A 17,783-nucleotide genomic window follows, 5' to 3' on the forward strand; every position below is an offset into this window, starting at 1 on the left:
CAACAAGGAAATGGAGAATGTGAACAACACTATGGATCCATTGGAGCTAACACATTTATGGAACGCATCACCCAACAACTGAAGAATACACATTTTTCTCAAGTGCACATGGAACGTTCTCCAGGATAGACCACATGTTAGACAGCAAGACAGGCATTCGCAAGTTTTACAAGATTGAAATCATACAAACTGCCTTTTCTAATCGTAATGGATACAAACTAAAAATCAATAACAGAAAGATGACTGGAAAATCCCAAGATATTTAAATAAGACGTGTGAAAGAAGATACCTCAAGAGAAATGTAAAAAGAGTTTGAACTAAATGAAAATTAAATACAACCTATCAAATTACGTGGGATGCAGCAAAAGCAGTGCCAAATAATTTTTAAAGAAAGAAAAAAAATTAGTGTACAATTCAATGGCTTTTCGTAAATTTTTTGAGTTGTGCAAATTTATTAAATTTCACCATGATCTCATTTTAGGATGTTTTGGTCACCCCAGAAAGAAACCCTGTACCTGTTTGCAGTCACTCTTCATCCACCCCTCCCCCTGGCTTCCCTACCCACCCTCAGGCAACGGCCAATCTACTTTGTGTTTCTATAGACTGTTCCAAACATTGTAGAGTAAGGTTATAAACCATGCAAGAAAAACATTAATTTATCATATTTGGCTCTGGGAAACAAATACTGGTTTTGTTATTTCAAAAGAGCAAATCCAGTACTCAGAGGATGAATACACCACTCAGAACAAACCTAAAAGAAGTGCCATTGACTCTTCAACGCAGTGCTCAAATAGGTGCAGAAAAATTCTGGGGCATAGCAGCATCATGGGAATACAGGTTTAGATTCTCAAGTGGACTACCTCAAAGGGAATCATTTATTTGGATGCCTCTGGCTCTCCTTTCTTTTTTTTTTTTAAGCAAACATATCAGTATCATTACCTTTGAGTCATATTTTACTATCATGGCCCCTGTTTCAAAGAAGTGTAGTGTCAGTAGGATAAGATTTACAGCATGAACTAATCAAGAGAAGGTCTGTAGATTCTACCTCCTAATGGTCACTGTTATTCATTCCCTCCTTTTCATGCCCATGGTCAGTGCCATTGTTCAGGCCCTTAACATCTCTTGTCCAAACAATTGCACTCGTCATTACCTACCCTCAACACTCTATCTTCTCTATCTTCCGCAATGCTTTTGGAATAGGGTAACCATGTAATTCACAAACCAAGACTGTCCTGGGTACATATTCAAGTTAAAATTTCTTAGTCTGGCATAGAGGGCTGTTTACCATCTAGCACCAACCAACTCCTACCTAACCAGACTAATCTCATATAATTCCTCTACTCTCCATCCCTCCTACTTTAAATCCTAGTAATGCTATCATTATCCAAGGCTTATGTCTTTGCAGATGCTCTCCCTTTCCCTTTCTTATCTAACCCATAAATTCCTATTTATTACTTAAACATTATCTCAAGTCATCCTACTTTATGAATTCTTCTCTGATTCCTCTAATGAGATTCTCATGTTTCTTCTTGAGGGCAGGAACCTTGTCTTTTCATCCCTGTAACTTCAGTGCGTAGAACAATGGCCATCACTGAACGGATATTTGTTGACCAAATGACTGAGGACAAGAAAGTATGTATTCAAGTGCTAAACTGTGTGCTACAAACAATACCTGGTGTTAACTCACACCTACCAGTAGATGGTATACCTTGAAAAAAAAAATAAATGTTTCAGTCCTGGACTGTTCATCAAGTTGTTAGATTTATTGTTGTTGGTGGGGGTGGTGGTTTGTTTTTTACAACTGAAGTCCATGTTTCAGTGAAATTAAATAAGACGTATACAATATGTGAGTTGTTAAAATTCTTTTTCTTTTCCATTTCCAATCTTAGTCCATGGAACTACCATCTGTCTACTCTTTAGCCCAAGTCAGAAATCTGGGAGTTAGCTCTGACTCATCCCTCACCTTCACTACCCCCATGCAGCTGTCCACCAAGTCCTGAGCCTGTATCTGCTTACCTCCTAGAGACCTTGTCAATCTGTCCCTTCCCCTTGTTCCTACTATTCTAGTTGGGCCCTCATTGTTTTTTGTCTGGGCTGTTCCAACAGCCTCCTCACTGTACTCCCAACGTCCAGCCTCTTCACACTCCAGTCCACGATCTACACCTGCCTCCGGCAGGATGCTCTAAGTGCAAACCCGATCAAGTGATTCCCTGGTTCAGGAGTCCTCCAAGCTCCCCTCCCTCCCCCCGACACCTACAGGGTAAAGCTCAAACTCCTTGGCATGGAGTGCAAGGCTCTTCATATCTGACTCTTGCTTCATTCTCCATCTCCTCTCCACCACTTCCCCACTCGACCCTCACTGCATTGACCATAACAAATTGCAGCTCATGATCAGCTCTTGCTTGACCGTTGAGCTTCCTCTCTTAAGACTCTGATCCCTCCACCTACCACCAATTTTATATTCAAGTGATATTGAGTAAGTTAGCATTCCCGGGTGTATACCTTCTATACTTGCTATTCTCCTGCCTGGAACATCCTTCTTAAATTTTCAAGTTCCTATTCATGCTTCAATTCAGCTTCGATGGTGCCTCTCCTAGAAAGCCTTCCCTGATTTTTTTGAATAAAGTTAATAATTCCCCTTCTCTATTCTACTGTACCTTCTCTCTCTCTTTCTGTCTCTCTTACCTTTGCACTTACTCTGCTTCTCTATACTTAATACACCATGTATCCATCTCTATATATTTGACATCCCCTTATAGACTATGTCTTAAAGACAAGAGTCAGGTCTCATTCATTTCTGTATCCTCAGCACCTCCTCAAACAATGTTGTGTGAGAAATACATTAGTTACTCAATAACTGTCTGTTGAATTGAACTCAAATAAAATTAGGCATTTCCTTTTGTAAATGCCCCATATTTTAAGACAGGGGCTGGAGAACATATTTTACTTGAGTTACATCTATAGAATGCCACCAATTTAACAATTTCTGAATTGCCACTTCACCTTTCAAATTGTATTATAGATTTCTACATCACTGAGAACTATCCCTATTCAAGTCAGCTATTAATGGATAAGGGCCTGGACCTTTTTCTTTCTTTCTTTCTTTCTTTTTTTTTTTGGTAATGAAATGACAATTTTAAAGTTACTTGAAACCATCATTTTATTAAGGAGTTTATAGTCTTCTAAGAAAGTTATACTATTAAGTTGCTGAGCAAACTCTTTTCCATAGACTGAGCAAAAGCAAATAAGCTTCAGCCCAAGCCACTTTCTGAATTATGATCAATTTCAATTGGCAGGGCTCAGTTAATGAGGTTTTATGATAGTAAATTACTCAACCTAATTTCCTTGGAATGCAGAGTTAAAAAAAAAAAAAAAAAACAAACCTGGAAATAAATCCTTTCATGAGGATTACCAAAAGACAGCCATTTTGAGGAGCTCCTGCCTCTGGATTGAACTGCGGTTCAAATAAAATGGCGTCTCCACACCCACTACCCTTCACAGGAGAGTGTGTGCTGCCATCTACTGATGTGAGGCAAGTGCACAGGAGGTCTTGTTTACGATTCCCAATCACAAAACAAGCTTTTCAAGGGACCTCTTTCATCAGAACCATTGTAATCTGCTTTTATAAATTACACTAAGGAAAGGGGGGAAAAAACCCCACTGTGACACAATAGGGGAAAAACAGTGACAAAGATCAGCAACTCAAAATCAAAAGGACAAAAAAAAATAGCAACACCAAAACAATTTTCCTACCGGGGCAATTTCTTAAATAAGAAGCCAACTATTCATTTGAAAGTATAAGGATTTAAGAAATGACTAAATAGTAGTATTTGAAAATAGGGTTCATGATGTGGTTTCAGTAAAGCCTATCAGGGTATTTTCCTACATATTAAGCTAAGTTGAACTCCGACCATTAAAAAGATTATTCCTTTAGCATACTGAGGAGGTTTTGATTCCTGAGGGAAAAAAAAGCAACAATAATTCTCTAAATTAATATTAGTCCTATCCGAGGGGGAAATTAGAAGAGTTTTGAGTGAGGAATGCTGCAGAAGGGAAAAGACAAGAAGAGGAGGTGATGGTGGGGCCCAAGACAAATTTCCTGCCTTGTACCATTTTGCTGACAGCGCCTTTTGGAAATTTTCTCTAAAATGTAGGGGTTTCTTTATTTTCCAACAGATTCAAACAGACCACAATGAACAAGCCAGACCCAGGCTATCTGTCTGTGTAAAACTGAAAGATGATCTGTTTATTTCAACTATTAATGATCCCATGGTCTGGCCCCCACAATCAGCATCTGCGTGGAAGAGGGATAGCCTGGCAGCTCTGTAGTCTGGGCTGCCCACCTCACAGTAATTGGATCCCTGAGCCCAAAGAGGGCTGCCCTCCCCCCCTTCCCCATGCTTATGGTGGGATCCACTCTGGTATGGGCTGTAGGCTCTTCCTCAACCTCTCTGGCTCCCAGCCTCCTCTCCTTTGCCTCTCAGCACAGGCTCCTTTACTCCTTCCCTAAGCTCCAATGGGGACCTTGATTCTCTCAATGACTTCTGTATAAGGACCATACATCTTGGCTCATTTCTGGTTTCAAACATTCTGTCCCACTGGAAGACCCCCACTTTTTTATGTTGCAAAATACGGTGGCTCTCATTTGGCAAAAATAACACGATAAATTTATACTACTATTTATTGCTCTAGGTGTCTTACATACTTCACCTTGTTTAGTCCTTGCCGAATCCCTATCACATCGGTACTATTATTACCTCCATTTTTCAAATGAAGAAACTGAAATTCAGAGGAGTTGAGTGACTGGCCTAAGGACACACAGCTAGTCTGGGCCTATGACTCAGACTCCTTTATGATTCATTCCAAAGCCTGGCCTAGTGTATGATCTTACTAAGGCTTTATACTCATGTAATAAAATGGTAATTACAATTTATTGAGCACCTACTGTGTACCAGGGACTGTGGCTGAGGTTTTTATATGCCCTATTCTCATTTAATTATTATTATGACATGAGGTTGGTACTATTAATATCTCCATATTTTTCTTTTTAGATGAGGAAAAAGAGGTCAAAGTTAAATAACTTGCCCAAAGTAACACAAGCAAGGGGCTTGTCATTTGAATGTAGGCCTTTCTGACTCCAGTACTTGTCCTCCTAGTCATAGGCTGAGTTACATAAAATCCATCCTATAGACAGAGTCCTGAAATGCAGTTATGATTCTTCTCCCTGATGCTCAGAGGGCTGAAATAAATCATCTGAAGTTATACAGCCAGGCCGTGGCAGAGAGAGAGGGCACACAGGGAGTGCATGCCCAGAGGTGAAGCAGGAAAGACCCATTTTGCAGACTCTGCAGTATAGCTCAGTCTGGACCCGCTTCATGAAAAGCATTCCCCCATTTTTCTATAGGTTCTCCCTGCTTTTTGAGGCTTACTTTCAGCCATCTGTAAAATGAGGATATTGAAATCCACCCCAAGGTATTATAATGAAAATTAAACCTTATGACGTATGTAAAGTGGCCAGCCCAGAGAGCGCTCAATAGATGTGAATTATTACTACTGTTATTATAGCGAATAGTAGGTATTAGCACCAGAGGAATATTTAATCACGTATAGTAAAGTCAGTTAGCTGAAGTCCCAGTGGTTCCAGTTCCAAACGCTCACTGCCAACCTTTGCATTTCCAAGTACCTCTAGCTCACAATGTCTCAACCTCAACACTGCCGACATTCGGGGCTGAGTAATTCTTTGTCACAGAGGGAAAGTAGGGGGGGTTGACCTTAGCATTGCAGAGATTCTAGAAACATCCCTAACCACTGGCCACTAGAGGCCAGTAGCGCTCCCTGTGCTGTGACTATAAACATGTCTCCACACATTGCCAAGTATTTCCTGGAGGGGAAGATGGCCCCACAACCATCTATGCAGTCTCCCTGTGGCCTCTAGCTGGAACTGCTCTCTTCTTTTCCTGAGGTCTTCGAGATGGAAATTTGCATGAAACCAGACGGCTTCCTAGTCTCTAATTATATCACGTTACTGAATCTTATCATCTAAATAAAATTGTAAAAGGTTCCTGATGGCAGGAAATTGTTTTTCTATGGTTTCCTCCAAAGATTCTTACATAGAACAGACAAGTAGGGACTCAGTCAAGGTACATTTTTTTTTTGCTCTTTTTTTTTCATTCATTCACTCAAAAAGCATCAGTTAAGTGCCTTTATGAACCAAGCACTTTATTAGGAGCTGGACATATAGGAAAAGGAGACACAGTCCCTTCCCTTGAGGAGCTCACAAGTCTAAGTGAAAGAGGTAGGACTAGTATGGTGTGATTTGCTGCCATAAAGGCAGTAAAGAAGAGGAGCCCTTAACTCACACTGGGAGAGGCAAAGAAGGCTGTCCTGAGGAGGCAACTTTTGAGTTGGGTTTTGAAGGATGAATAGGAGTTAGTGAGATTGGGGGCACTGATTGAAGATAACTAGAAATGTGTTAGATGTTTCTATAGTATGAGTTTAATGACTATGCTTTACAGGCCTTTGGCTCTTTTGAGCAGACAATGTCCTTTTCTTAAATCTCCTTGATCCAGAAAGCTAATTGAAAGAGAATTGTTCCGTGAAACTGGAGTGAGTGTGTATGCACAAGCGTGTACACAATAATGACACTGGAGGAGGGAGTTTGCTAGCATTTGCTGGCCCTGCTCCCCTTTTCTACATAGAAATGCTCCTAAATTAAGGGAAAAGACTATATTACTGTGGCTGTTGGTTTTGATTGACTGCTTTGGGCTTTGAGGTTGACTTATCTATCATGATTGATCAGTTGGGAGACCTTGGGGGATAATCAAAAGATATGTCATCAGATTATTTTATTCCTTTCGGGAGCATTGTCTTAAAATAAAACTCGATGTTTAATTCATCGTGTCAAGTTTTCACCTTAATTGATTTTGTCAAGCGAAAATATTTAGTTTCTGTCAAATTTGGAGTGTGGGGGAAGGAGTGATCTGGAATACAGAGCAAGTTCCAACCTTTACATCTTTTGACTTCAGGGAGCCTGGAGTTTATGCAAGGAGGCCAAAACTTTGAAAGAATCAGTTCCCAGGGGCGCCTGGGTGGCTTAGTCATTAAGCGTCTGCCTTCGGCTCAGGTCATGATCCCGGGGTCCTGGGATCGAGCCCCTCATTGGGCTCCCTGCTCAGCGGGAAGCCTGCTTCACCCTCTCCCACTCCCCCTGCTTGTGTTCCTTCTCTCGCTGTCTCTCTCTGTGAAATAAATAAATAAAATCTTTAAAAAAAAAAGAATCAGCTCCCATTTTACAGGTTTTACGAGAGACCATCCCATGAAGTAATGATGGCTAAAAACAAACAAAACAAAACAAAACAAAACCCCCCCAAAACTCACTTAGCTTCTCTAGGATCTCCTCGTCCGTCATCTTGGATTTTTTCCTTTGCCGATCTGTGTTTCTATACAAAGTACTGGAGTTGGCGTTCTCAGCAGAAGGTGGTGTGACCTCTTTATTTGGTACTGCCGGTGAAGCAATGGATTCCAGCACAGAACGAGTGTAGATCTTAAAGATAAGAAAACAAGTTCTACGATAAAAACAGTAGGCCAAGTGAAGGGTATGAAGTCAAGATCCTGTCATGTCAATGAGGTTTTATTTTTTTTTTCATTAAGACAAAATTTTAGAGCAGTTTTTGGTTCACAGTCAAGTTGAGAGGAAGGTACAGATTTCCCATCTACCCCAATGCCCACACATCACAGCCTCCCCCATTGTCAACACTCCCCCGCCCAGAGTGGGACATTCATTACAACTGATGAACCTACATTGATGCGTCATAATCACCCAAAGTCCATAGTTTACATACTGTTCTCTCTTAGGGTATACATTCTATAGGTTTGGACAAATGTATAATGACATGTATCTGCCATGATGGCAATGGAGTTTTGTCACTACCCTAAAAATCCTCTGTGCTCTGCCTATCCATCGCTTCTCCACACCCCAACCCCTACCCCCGATAAGTTTTTAAAGTCAAGTGATTAATTAAATATTAAACAAGAACTTTAAGTTGCTTCAAATATACTGTCCTTGAAAGCTCTCGGGACTCTGTCTTCTGAGGTCCCCATACATGCTGTGCTAATTCTGGTCTTGGTGCCTCTGCTTAGGCACTTCTTCCTACTTGATTCACATGGATTTCCTTCTCTAATTTAACTTCTGCAGCGATCTTATAACTTAGCACTTATTTGTATGTCGTTTGATATCATTCTCTAATTGTCATGTACTATCTCGTATCCTCAAAGAGCAACCTCAACCAAGGTTGTACCTGATATTCTAGATCAGGGAACACAGTAAATACTCAATAGGTAGGAGCTGATTAACTAGATTCTGACTCTACAATGGTTCCAGAGGACATCTTTTGAATCATTTAGGAATAGTCATTTGCAACTTACTGATTTCGTATGCTCGGGTCTTGGCGCAATAACTGGGGGGGGCTCATTGTCATCTTCTTCTTCTTCCTCTTCTTCCTCTTCTTCTTCAGACACAGGTGGAGCCAAAGGAGGCTCTGATGCTGTTTTTGTACTCTTATGACAAAAACAAAGTTTAGAGACCAGGTATTAACTCCCCGTTGTTTTTCTTCAGAAATGAGAAAAGGGAAATGAAATATTTAATCACATAGGGATATGAAAAAAACCACACCTTTTACAAATGAGCAGAGCCATCTACAATTTGGTGACCAGGACTGCCCACATTCAGAGGTAAATTCAGGCCATGGTTTTAAACATCATGAAATTTTTTTTTTAAATCTTTTTATTTTCCACTGAGCTCAGAAGCAGTGAGCTATTCAATATTTGAAAGTTCAATGTTTTTTAAATCAATGAATAATATATTTTTAAAATGCTACTAGAGCCTTCAATTTGTACTGGGCAGATTGTCAATTTGCTGATTGATAGTCTGTCAACCAGAAAAGGGCTATTTTGTGCCTAAAGATCAGAGCATGCATATGGATATGGTAATAATACAGCTCTGCAAATACTCACTAAGTACAAGCAAGCCCATAAATGTTGCTTCCCTGTTCAGCCTCCTGGAAAGAAGCACTCAGAAAGTAACAGACATGAAGATCTAAGGAATATTCATCAACATAAATAATTATTCAGTCTTAACCAACAGGTATAAATGGTGATTTGCAATGTTAAAAATTGCAATAACACCACCACCACCAAAAATAACAATTGTTGTATCTAGGATCGGTTCTTGATCATTCATATTAATTCAGGGGTAAAAATGGTTCCCCCCAAAGCTGAATTTTGAAAGCCCTTTGGCCATGGTTCTCAAAGTGTGGTCCCCAGACCAGCATCATCACCAGGAACTTGTTAGAAATGCAAATTCTTGGGCTCTATCCACACTAATGAATCATAACTCTGGGAGTGGGCCTAATAGTGTGTTAATGACAAGCCTTTCAGGTGATTCTGTTTCAGGCTCAAGTTTAAAAATCACTGAACGATGATAGAGGTCTGTGCTGTCCATGGTTAATGAATAGTTACAATGTGGCTAGTCTGAATTGAGGTGGGTTGTAAGTGTAAAATATGTATCGCATGTTGAATATGTAACATGAAAAAAATTGTAAAATAGTTCCTTGGTGAAAGACATTTCCTTTTATGTTGTGTATATGTTAAAATGATAATATTTTGAATACGCTGGGTTAAGTAAAATATCATTAAAATTAATTTCACCTATTTCTTTTTACTTTTTCTCAATGTGGCTACTAGAAAATTTAAAGTTACATATATGGCTTTTATGACATTCATTTCTATTGGAAAGCACGATTATAGATGATTTTTTATTGTGTGTGTGCGTGTGTATGTGTGTGTGTATTGGTTTTTTGTTGATGTCTTTGGGTATACAGGCTCAAGCTAATCCTAAAAAGAATTTTTACTTCTCGAGGACAAAGCTCCTGAGGTAGATACAGGGAGCCCTACTAATAGACATATTATATCAAAGGACCTCAGCCTATGAATAAAATTCAACACAGATCTTCTACAATCATGTAAAAACCAACGGTAGAGCTATAAGGTGCAATCATAGATCTGAGCGGAGACAGCAAGATTTATCTACTGTGCAAAGGAAGACAACTTAGAATTTATAAAAGAGTATTTGAAAGAACATTTGCTTGCCCTGATATACATACTGAGTGGTTTACAGACTAAAATTCATATACTTAGTTGATATTGGTTTTCTTATTTATACACCTATATTTATTCTTAATTTGGCCAAAATAGCTAAGCTATGATATTGTACTGTGGCTGTGTGGAAAGTGACATGTGTTAATGACATTAAGTTTTCAGGAAAAAAAAATTCAGTGGGCAAGCTTAGAAATTGTCTTTAGTTTATTGGTGTTTGCTTTGAGATTATTTTGTTTCAGAAAGTTCTGCTCTATCTTATGCCAGCTGGGATCAAGAATGCACCTAATCATTGTTCATTGGTAGAAGGGCAGAACCTGCATATAAACTGACCACTTTTTATATGGCAAACAAAGCTCGCTTCTCTATTAGGCAATATGAACCATGCTTCAGAATAGTAAGCTTTCCATGGGCTTATGAAAATATCTGAAGTCAGAAATAAGTCATTGCCTCCAAAATGCGACAAAAACCTCTAAAATCTAAAGTCATTAATGTCTAATTACATGTCTACGAAGTATAACTACACGTCAACTTCACTTAGTGACTTATATTTAGTAGCTATAGAAATTTCATTACATTAAAAACCAAATTGTGGATTAGATCGTCTTCTTTAGCAACAGCTCCTGAGTATCATACTGACTTCCAATAAATGATACCTAACCAAAAATTCAGTGTTACTTGTAATCAAATAATTTCAAAATCGATATTTTAAAAAATCACTTTAAAACGTTTACAGCAAAAAAATTAAGTGGGGTAGAGGAGCCCTTTAATATATTTGGTACAACTCATCATGCAGCCTCCATAAATGAGAGTATACAGAGCCTATGAGGATCTAAAAATTCCCCTGGTGGCAAATAAAATGGGCCTAGGTCTAGGCTCCTCAGACTGCTACAAAGACCAATCAGTACTACTGACCAAGCGGTAACCTTGCACATCTCAACAGTGGCTATTTCATTAAAGAACATCTGCCTGCAAAATCTCACTGTTTCTTAACATTCATTACTATCCTCACTCTTCTCATTTCGTATGGAGACCCTCCCCACCTTCGATGATAGACTAAAGTACTGTTAGAAAACCTAAAGTCTTTCATCTTCTGAAGGTTTGTGGGGCAGGAGGAAGACCAATGTTTCTGTTTATCTGGGACCAGACACTATACCGTCATGTTGGCTGGTTGGTTGGAAAGAATGTGTGGCCTTCAGGGGACATTGTTTTTTTATTTAAGATTTTATTTATTTATTTGACAGAGAGAGAGAGAGAGAGAGAGAGAGAGAGAGCATGCACAAGCAGGGGGAGCGGCAGGCAGAGGGAGAGGGAGAAGCAGGCTCCCCACCAAGCAGAGAACCCAGTGTGGGGCTTGATCCCAGGACCCTGGGATCATGACCTGAGCCTAAGGCAGATGCTTAACCAACTGACCCACCCAGGTGCCCCAGGGGACATTATGTTTTGCAGGATGGTTGGGCCAGGGAACATTAGCTGACCTAGTAACACCAGGCGTTGGTCCTGAGAACTGAAATCAACATAATTTCCTGGCCCCACGTTAAGTAAGACCAGGACCAGGCATATTTTCCCATCCCTGTGTAATAATACTGGGGCTGGGCATACTTTCTTTTCCCTGTGTTAAACAGTATCAAGTGAGAGCATATTTTCCTGTTCTTATGTTAAACAATACTGAGAACAGGCAAAACTAGCAGCTTCTTACTTCAAGAAATGCTTGCTCTTGGAAGATAAGACTGAACCAACTGAAGTATTTTGCTTAGTAAGAAAAACAGCTTGCTCACCAAGACTCTCTTGAAGACTCTCACTTCACCAACCTAAAGCTATTTAATCACAAACACTGCACAATCCTAACCCGTTCCTTGCCTTGTAAGACCTGCTTTAAAATCACATAGCCATGGGGGTCTGGGGGGGCTCAGTGGGTTAAGTGTCGGACTCCGGATTTCCACTCAGGTCATGATCTCAGGGGCCTGAGACTGAGCCCCTCATGGGGCTCCGCGCTCATGGGGAAGTCTGCTTCTCTTTCTCTCTCTCTCTCCCTCTGCCCATCAGCCCCCCCCCCTCCGCCACTCTCTCTCTCAAATAAATAAATAAATCTTTAAAAATAAAATCAAGGGCCGCCTGGGTGGCTCAGTCAGTTAAGTGTCTGCCTTCAGCTCAGGTCATGATCCCGGGGTCCTGGGATTGAGCCCCGTGTCAGGCTCCCTGCTCAGCAGGGAGTCTGCTTCTCCCTCTCTCTCTGCCCCTGCTCCTGCTCTCTCTCTCTCTCATGTGTGCACTCTCACTCTCTAATAAATAAGTAAAATCTTAAAATCAAATCAAATCAAATCACATAGCCATGCTCTAAAACCCTATAAATGTTCTCCCCTAACATCCCCGTTCCAAGATACTGCTAAAACTCTATAAAGGGAGGGCTCTTCCTTGCTGCTAGAGTTTAATAAACAGCTTTGCTTATTAACAGGTTTTTCTGGTGTTCTTTTTGGGAGTCACAGGTATAATGTCGTTACGCTCTTCCTTCTAGGCTGAGAATGACTATGTCTGTCTAAACTTGAAAATAATATAGATAGGTACTCCGTTTTCTCTTCAGATGATAACCGGAGGGGAGGTGTGTGGGGGGTTGGGTGAAATAGGGGATAGGGATTCAGGAAGGCAATTGTCGTGATGAGTGTCTGGTGGCATATGGAAGTGTTGAATCACTACATTGTACATCTGAAACTCATATTAATTACACTGTATGTTAACTGGAATTAAACCAGCAAGTAAAGAATATTTTTGTCTTACTGAAAATTTGTGATACTCTTCTTGTGCCACACAGTGGGGCAAGGGAGGTAATTCTTTACTTGAGCGGGGTCTTGGAGTCTTTTAGAACTCTCCAGAAGGATACAGGTAGGTATGTGCTTTTCCATATAATTTCAAGGGTTCAGAGATCTTATAAAGCCCATCCGTATGGACTCTTAAGTTATAAACCCTGCTCTAGAGCATACACTAGCTAGAGGAACTACCTTAGGAAACTCTTCTTTCTTTGAGCTTCCTTGTTAAAGGCCAAAGGAATTAGAAGTAAGGACCTTGGAGGCTCCAGATCATGCGAAGTGTGGTCTGTGGGCCACTTTTGGTGCTTGTTTAAGATGCAGATTTCAGGGTTCCATTCCATTTTGACTTGTGCCTTCTCCAGGCAGTTCTGATACACACTGAAGTAAAGGGACCACTAATCTAGATGAACAAAATAAACCAGTACTTCGAATCGAAAGCTCAATCTGTGTCAAGTGTATACCCAGGTTCTCTGGGCACAAATCCTGATGTGTTCATAGTATTGTTGCTACCTTCCACTCAAAATACTAGTCCAGCATTCTAAATGCATTACTTTACTCTCAATGGTCCAATACAAATATAAAATTTTAAAGTAGCCTTAAATTTAAGAGTAGGTCCCCGAACAGTATTTAGTGTTTAATACACTCATATCAAAGAAGCTACCACAAGTGAGCAGTAAAGCAGATGTCATAGGACTATGGGAGGTATTGCTGAATTCAATATTAATGACGTAGTCATTCATTTAAAATATTTAGTGACCACAACACTGCTTCTATGGTAATTCCCACCCAGGCTATTAGAGGATGCCAAAACTGGTGATCAGTTTAGGCTATGTCTATAAGGGATTGTCCAATCCCATTAAATCAGATCTTACAGGATAGCTAGCTGCGTCTACTTGGGAGTGTTTCTAATGCAAGAAAGCATAAGCACCGTCAAGGCAATCTCCCCCTGGAACCATAAGGAGAGCACGGGGTGCTCTCAATTCCCCATTCCTAAGTAGCTGAGTCCCACTGAAGGGATCCAATCTAAACTTAAGGGTCTAATCCAGTCCATTTGATCAATAGAAACCCAGCCTCAGTTAAGCAGTTTAATCAGTATCTCCACCTGGGAGTCCTGCCAGCCCTTCAAACTCCAAACTGTCCAGTAGGAAACTCAGCATCTGCTCACGGAAATTTGTAACTCCTGAAGGATAGCATCCTCACCCTTTTGGCTACCCTTGTATCATTTGAAGCCTGCAGTCACCTTTGACCTTGACCTTTCCTCCAACATCCAATCAATAACCTAAACATTTGAACCTCATCTCCATTCCTGCTGCCACCATCTCCCCTAGGCCCTCGTTACCTACAGCTTGGATGCTTGCGCAACTCCTCCAACTGGTCTCCCCTTCATCCAGCCTCACCCTCCGCCCTTAATTCACTCTGGACATTTGCTGTTAGGTAACTGTTCCCAAAGCATAAGCTTTCATTGCCTAATTCTCCTGTTCCAAAAAACTCCAAGGGCTTCCCAATGTATACCGGAAAAGGCCAGATTTCTTTCTTTCTTTTTTTTTTTATTTTTTTTATTTTTTTATTTTATTTTATTTTTTTTTTAAAGATTTTTTATTTATTTATTTGACAGAGAGAGGCACAGTGAGAGAGGGAACACAAGCAGGGGGATTGGGAGAGGGAGAAGCAGGCTCCCTGCTGAGCAGGGAGCCCGATGCGGGGCTCGATCCCAGGACCCTGGGATCATGACCTGAGCCGAAGGCAGACACTTAATGACTGAGCCACCCAGGTGCCCCTTTCTTTTTTTTTTTTTAATTTAAAGTTTACTTAGTTAACATACCGTGCAATATTGGTTTCCAGAGTAGAATTTAGTGATTCATCACTTACACACAGCACCCAGTGCTCATCACGACAAATGCCCTCCTTAATACCCTTCACCCCTCTAGCCTATCCCCCCCCACCTCCCTCCATCAACCCTCAGTTTGTTTTCTCCCGTTAAGAGTCTCTTATGGTTGGTTTCCCTTTCTCCCTTTCCCCGCCCCCTTCCCATATGTTCATCTGTTTTGTTTCTTAAATTCCACATATGAGTGAGATAATATGATATTTGTCTTTCTCTGACTGACTTATTTCACTTAGCATAACACACTCTAGCTCCATCCACATTGTTGCAAATAGACCAGATTTCTTGGAATACCATTTAAGGGCCGCTATGATTTGGCTCCAACTTAATGTTCAAGGCTTAATTCCTATGATTCCTTTTCTTGCATCTGTCTTCATTCAAAACCACACCATTTTGTCCCCATGCTCTCCTCACTATTGTGCCCTTTCTTATGTTTTTCCTTTTGCTTAGAATGCCCTTCTCCATCTATTCCAGATCCAAATCCCCTCGGACGTTCGCGATCTAGCTCAAATGCGACCTGTTATAGGAAGCATTTTCCAACTCAACATTCAACAAATATGTACCAAGTACCAACTTTGTACCAGGCACTGAGCTTTAAGCCCTCCAAGACAAGAGCCTGCTTCCTTTTTCCTACCCAGCTGAAAGTAATCTCTTTTCTCTGAGTTCTCAGAGCAAATGGACATATTTTATGTTATGTAACATAGTCCATATTGTACTGTGTTTCTTGATGTGCATACTTCTCTTCCCTTACCAGAATGAGCTCCAGATTTCCTAGTGCTTGTAAGGAGGCACTCGATAAATATATGTGAAAAAAGTAAATATCCAGTTGTTTTATCTCCAAACAGTGAGAACATCATTTTTTTTTCTGATTTGGTGGAATATTTTGATCATTACGTAGATTTAGTTTGAATTCCACAAGCAAAACCAGTAGAAGCATGTTCAAAAGAAAGGGACAGTATTTCAGGAGATATAAACTGTTGACAAAAATAAAAACCAATCTACCGACCATCCTAATAGGTTAGCGTTTAAAATAACTGACCTACCTACCTAAAAAAAATACTATTTCTTTGCCAGAATACCCAGCTTGTATTTATTATATAATAATGATATTAAGTAAATCAAGGGAGGAAACATAAGTATTCATCATGGAAGGTTGGAATTTTTGCTTTAGCTTACACTTAATAAACATACAGCACGTGCTAGGTAGTATACTAAGTATATTATATGCATTATCACATTCAATACTCATACAATAAGACTAAATACCTATGTCCAGAGCCTTCATTCTTTTTTTATTTTTATATTTAATTGTGGTAAAATATACATGACATACAAGTTACCATCTTAGCCATTTTAAATGTACAGTTGAGTAGTGCTAAGTATATTCACACTGTTGGGCAAACAATCTCCAGAACTCTTTTCATCTTGCAAAAATAGAATTCAGTATACAGAGTATTCTGTATCTCCTATGAGTAGAATCATACAGTATTTGTCTTTTCATGACTGGATTATTTCACTTGGCATAATGTCCTCAAGGTTCATCCATGTGGTAGCATGTGTCAATGGTCAGAATGTCCTTCCTTTTTTTTTTTTTTTTTAAAGTAGGCTCCATGCTCAGCGTGGAGCCCAACATGGGGCTTGACGTCACGACCCTGAGATCAAGACCTGAGCTGAGATCAAGACCTGAGCCAATATCAAGAGTTGGACGCCCAACAGACTAAGCAACCCAGGTGCCCCAGAATGTCCTTTCTTCTTAAGGCTGAATAATATTCCATGGCATGGATATACCACATTGATTTATCCCTTTGTCTGTTGATGGGCACATGGGTTGCTCCCACCTTTTGTATATTGTGAATAATGCTGCTATGAACATGGGTGTATAAAAATCTGTTTGAAAACCTGCTGTCAATTCTTTTGGGTATCAATCCAGATGTGGGATTGCTGGATCACATGGTAATTCTATTTTTAATTTTTGAGGAACTGCCACACTATTTCATAGCCTTTACTCATTACCACTAATGATCTACTGCTATCACACTTGTCACCCAGGGTGACATCAAGCGGGCCAGCATCTGTCCTCTATAAAAGGTTGATTATCCAGGACTCTATGAATCAACAGTTAGGAAACTCTCACTAATGCTAATTATTTTAAAATAAAACCACACAAAGTAAGCCTTGTCTAAGATAATTGTCTATCTAATGCCTATGGGTATTCTTGCAGATACTCCATCATTTCTAAGAACTTTGAATTAGGTTACTTATTTTCTAGTCACTTCTCTGATCAGACTATCTATGTGAGTTTGGGCAAAGCTCCCCCACTGCATCTCAGTTTATTGGAACAGGTGACGCTCAGAGGTATAATGGTATGACCTCAGATGAGTTATTTTACCTCTCTGAACCCCACCTATAAAATGGAGACAATGGTAAGACTTCCCTCATCTGGTTGCAAGAAAGGTTAAGGGAATGTAAAATGTTATCATCCCAGTGCCTGGCACATTGTAAGTGTTGAGTAAAGAGAAGTCACTATCAAGATGATTATTATTTTCATGATTCTTTGTGTAAGAGAAATAGAAACATTTATCTACATAAAGATTTATACATGCATGTTCATAGTAGCGTTATCTACAAGAGCCAAAAACTGTCAATGGTCCGGAGATCCTTCAATGGGTAAATTATTAAACAAACAGTGGTACATCCATACCATGGAATACTACTTTGCAAGAAAAAGGAACAAACTACTGATAACACACAACTTGGATGAACCCTAAGAGCATTATGCTGAGTGAAAAAAGCCAATCCCCAAAGGTCATATACTATATTATTTTGTGTACACGAAATGTCTAGAAAGACAAATCCCATAATACCAGATCAGTGACTGCCTGGGGCTAGGGTGGAATGGGGAATAGCTGTAAGCAGGTATAAGGGATCTTAGGAGGTGATGAAAG

At 40.0% G+C, this 17,783-nt stretch overlaps 1 protein-coding gene across 18 annotated transcripts in view; it reads right to left on the reverse strand.

Annotated features, from left to right (window-relative positions):
- Positions 1-17,783, reverse strand: part of PAK3 (p21 (RAC1) activated kinase 3) — a 252,951-nt gene that overhangs the window by 48,346 nt on the left and 186,822 nt on the right. For all 18 annotated transcript variants that reach the window (XM_078064993.1, XM_078064981.1, XM_078064986.1 and 15 more), the window contains 2 exons: positions 8,425-8,556; positions 7,378-7,543 (listed from right to left, as the gene is read on the reverse strand). In XM_078064993.1, the coding sequence (XP_077921119.1) occupies positions 7,378-7,543; positions 8,425-8,556 (298 nt within the window). The remainder of the gene's footprint in view (positions 1-7,377; positions 7,544-8,424; positions 8,557-17,783) is intronic.

This window comes from Halichoerus grypus, chromosome X (genome assembly GCF_964656455.1).
Source record: "Halichoerus grypus chromosome X, mHalGry1.hap1.1, whole genome shotgun sequence".
NCBI classification, from domain to species: domain Eukaryota; kingdom Metazoa; phylum Chordata; class Mammalia; order Carnivora; family Phocidae; genus Halichoerus; species Halichoerus grypus.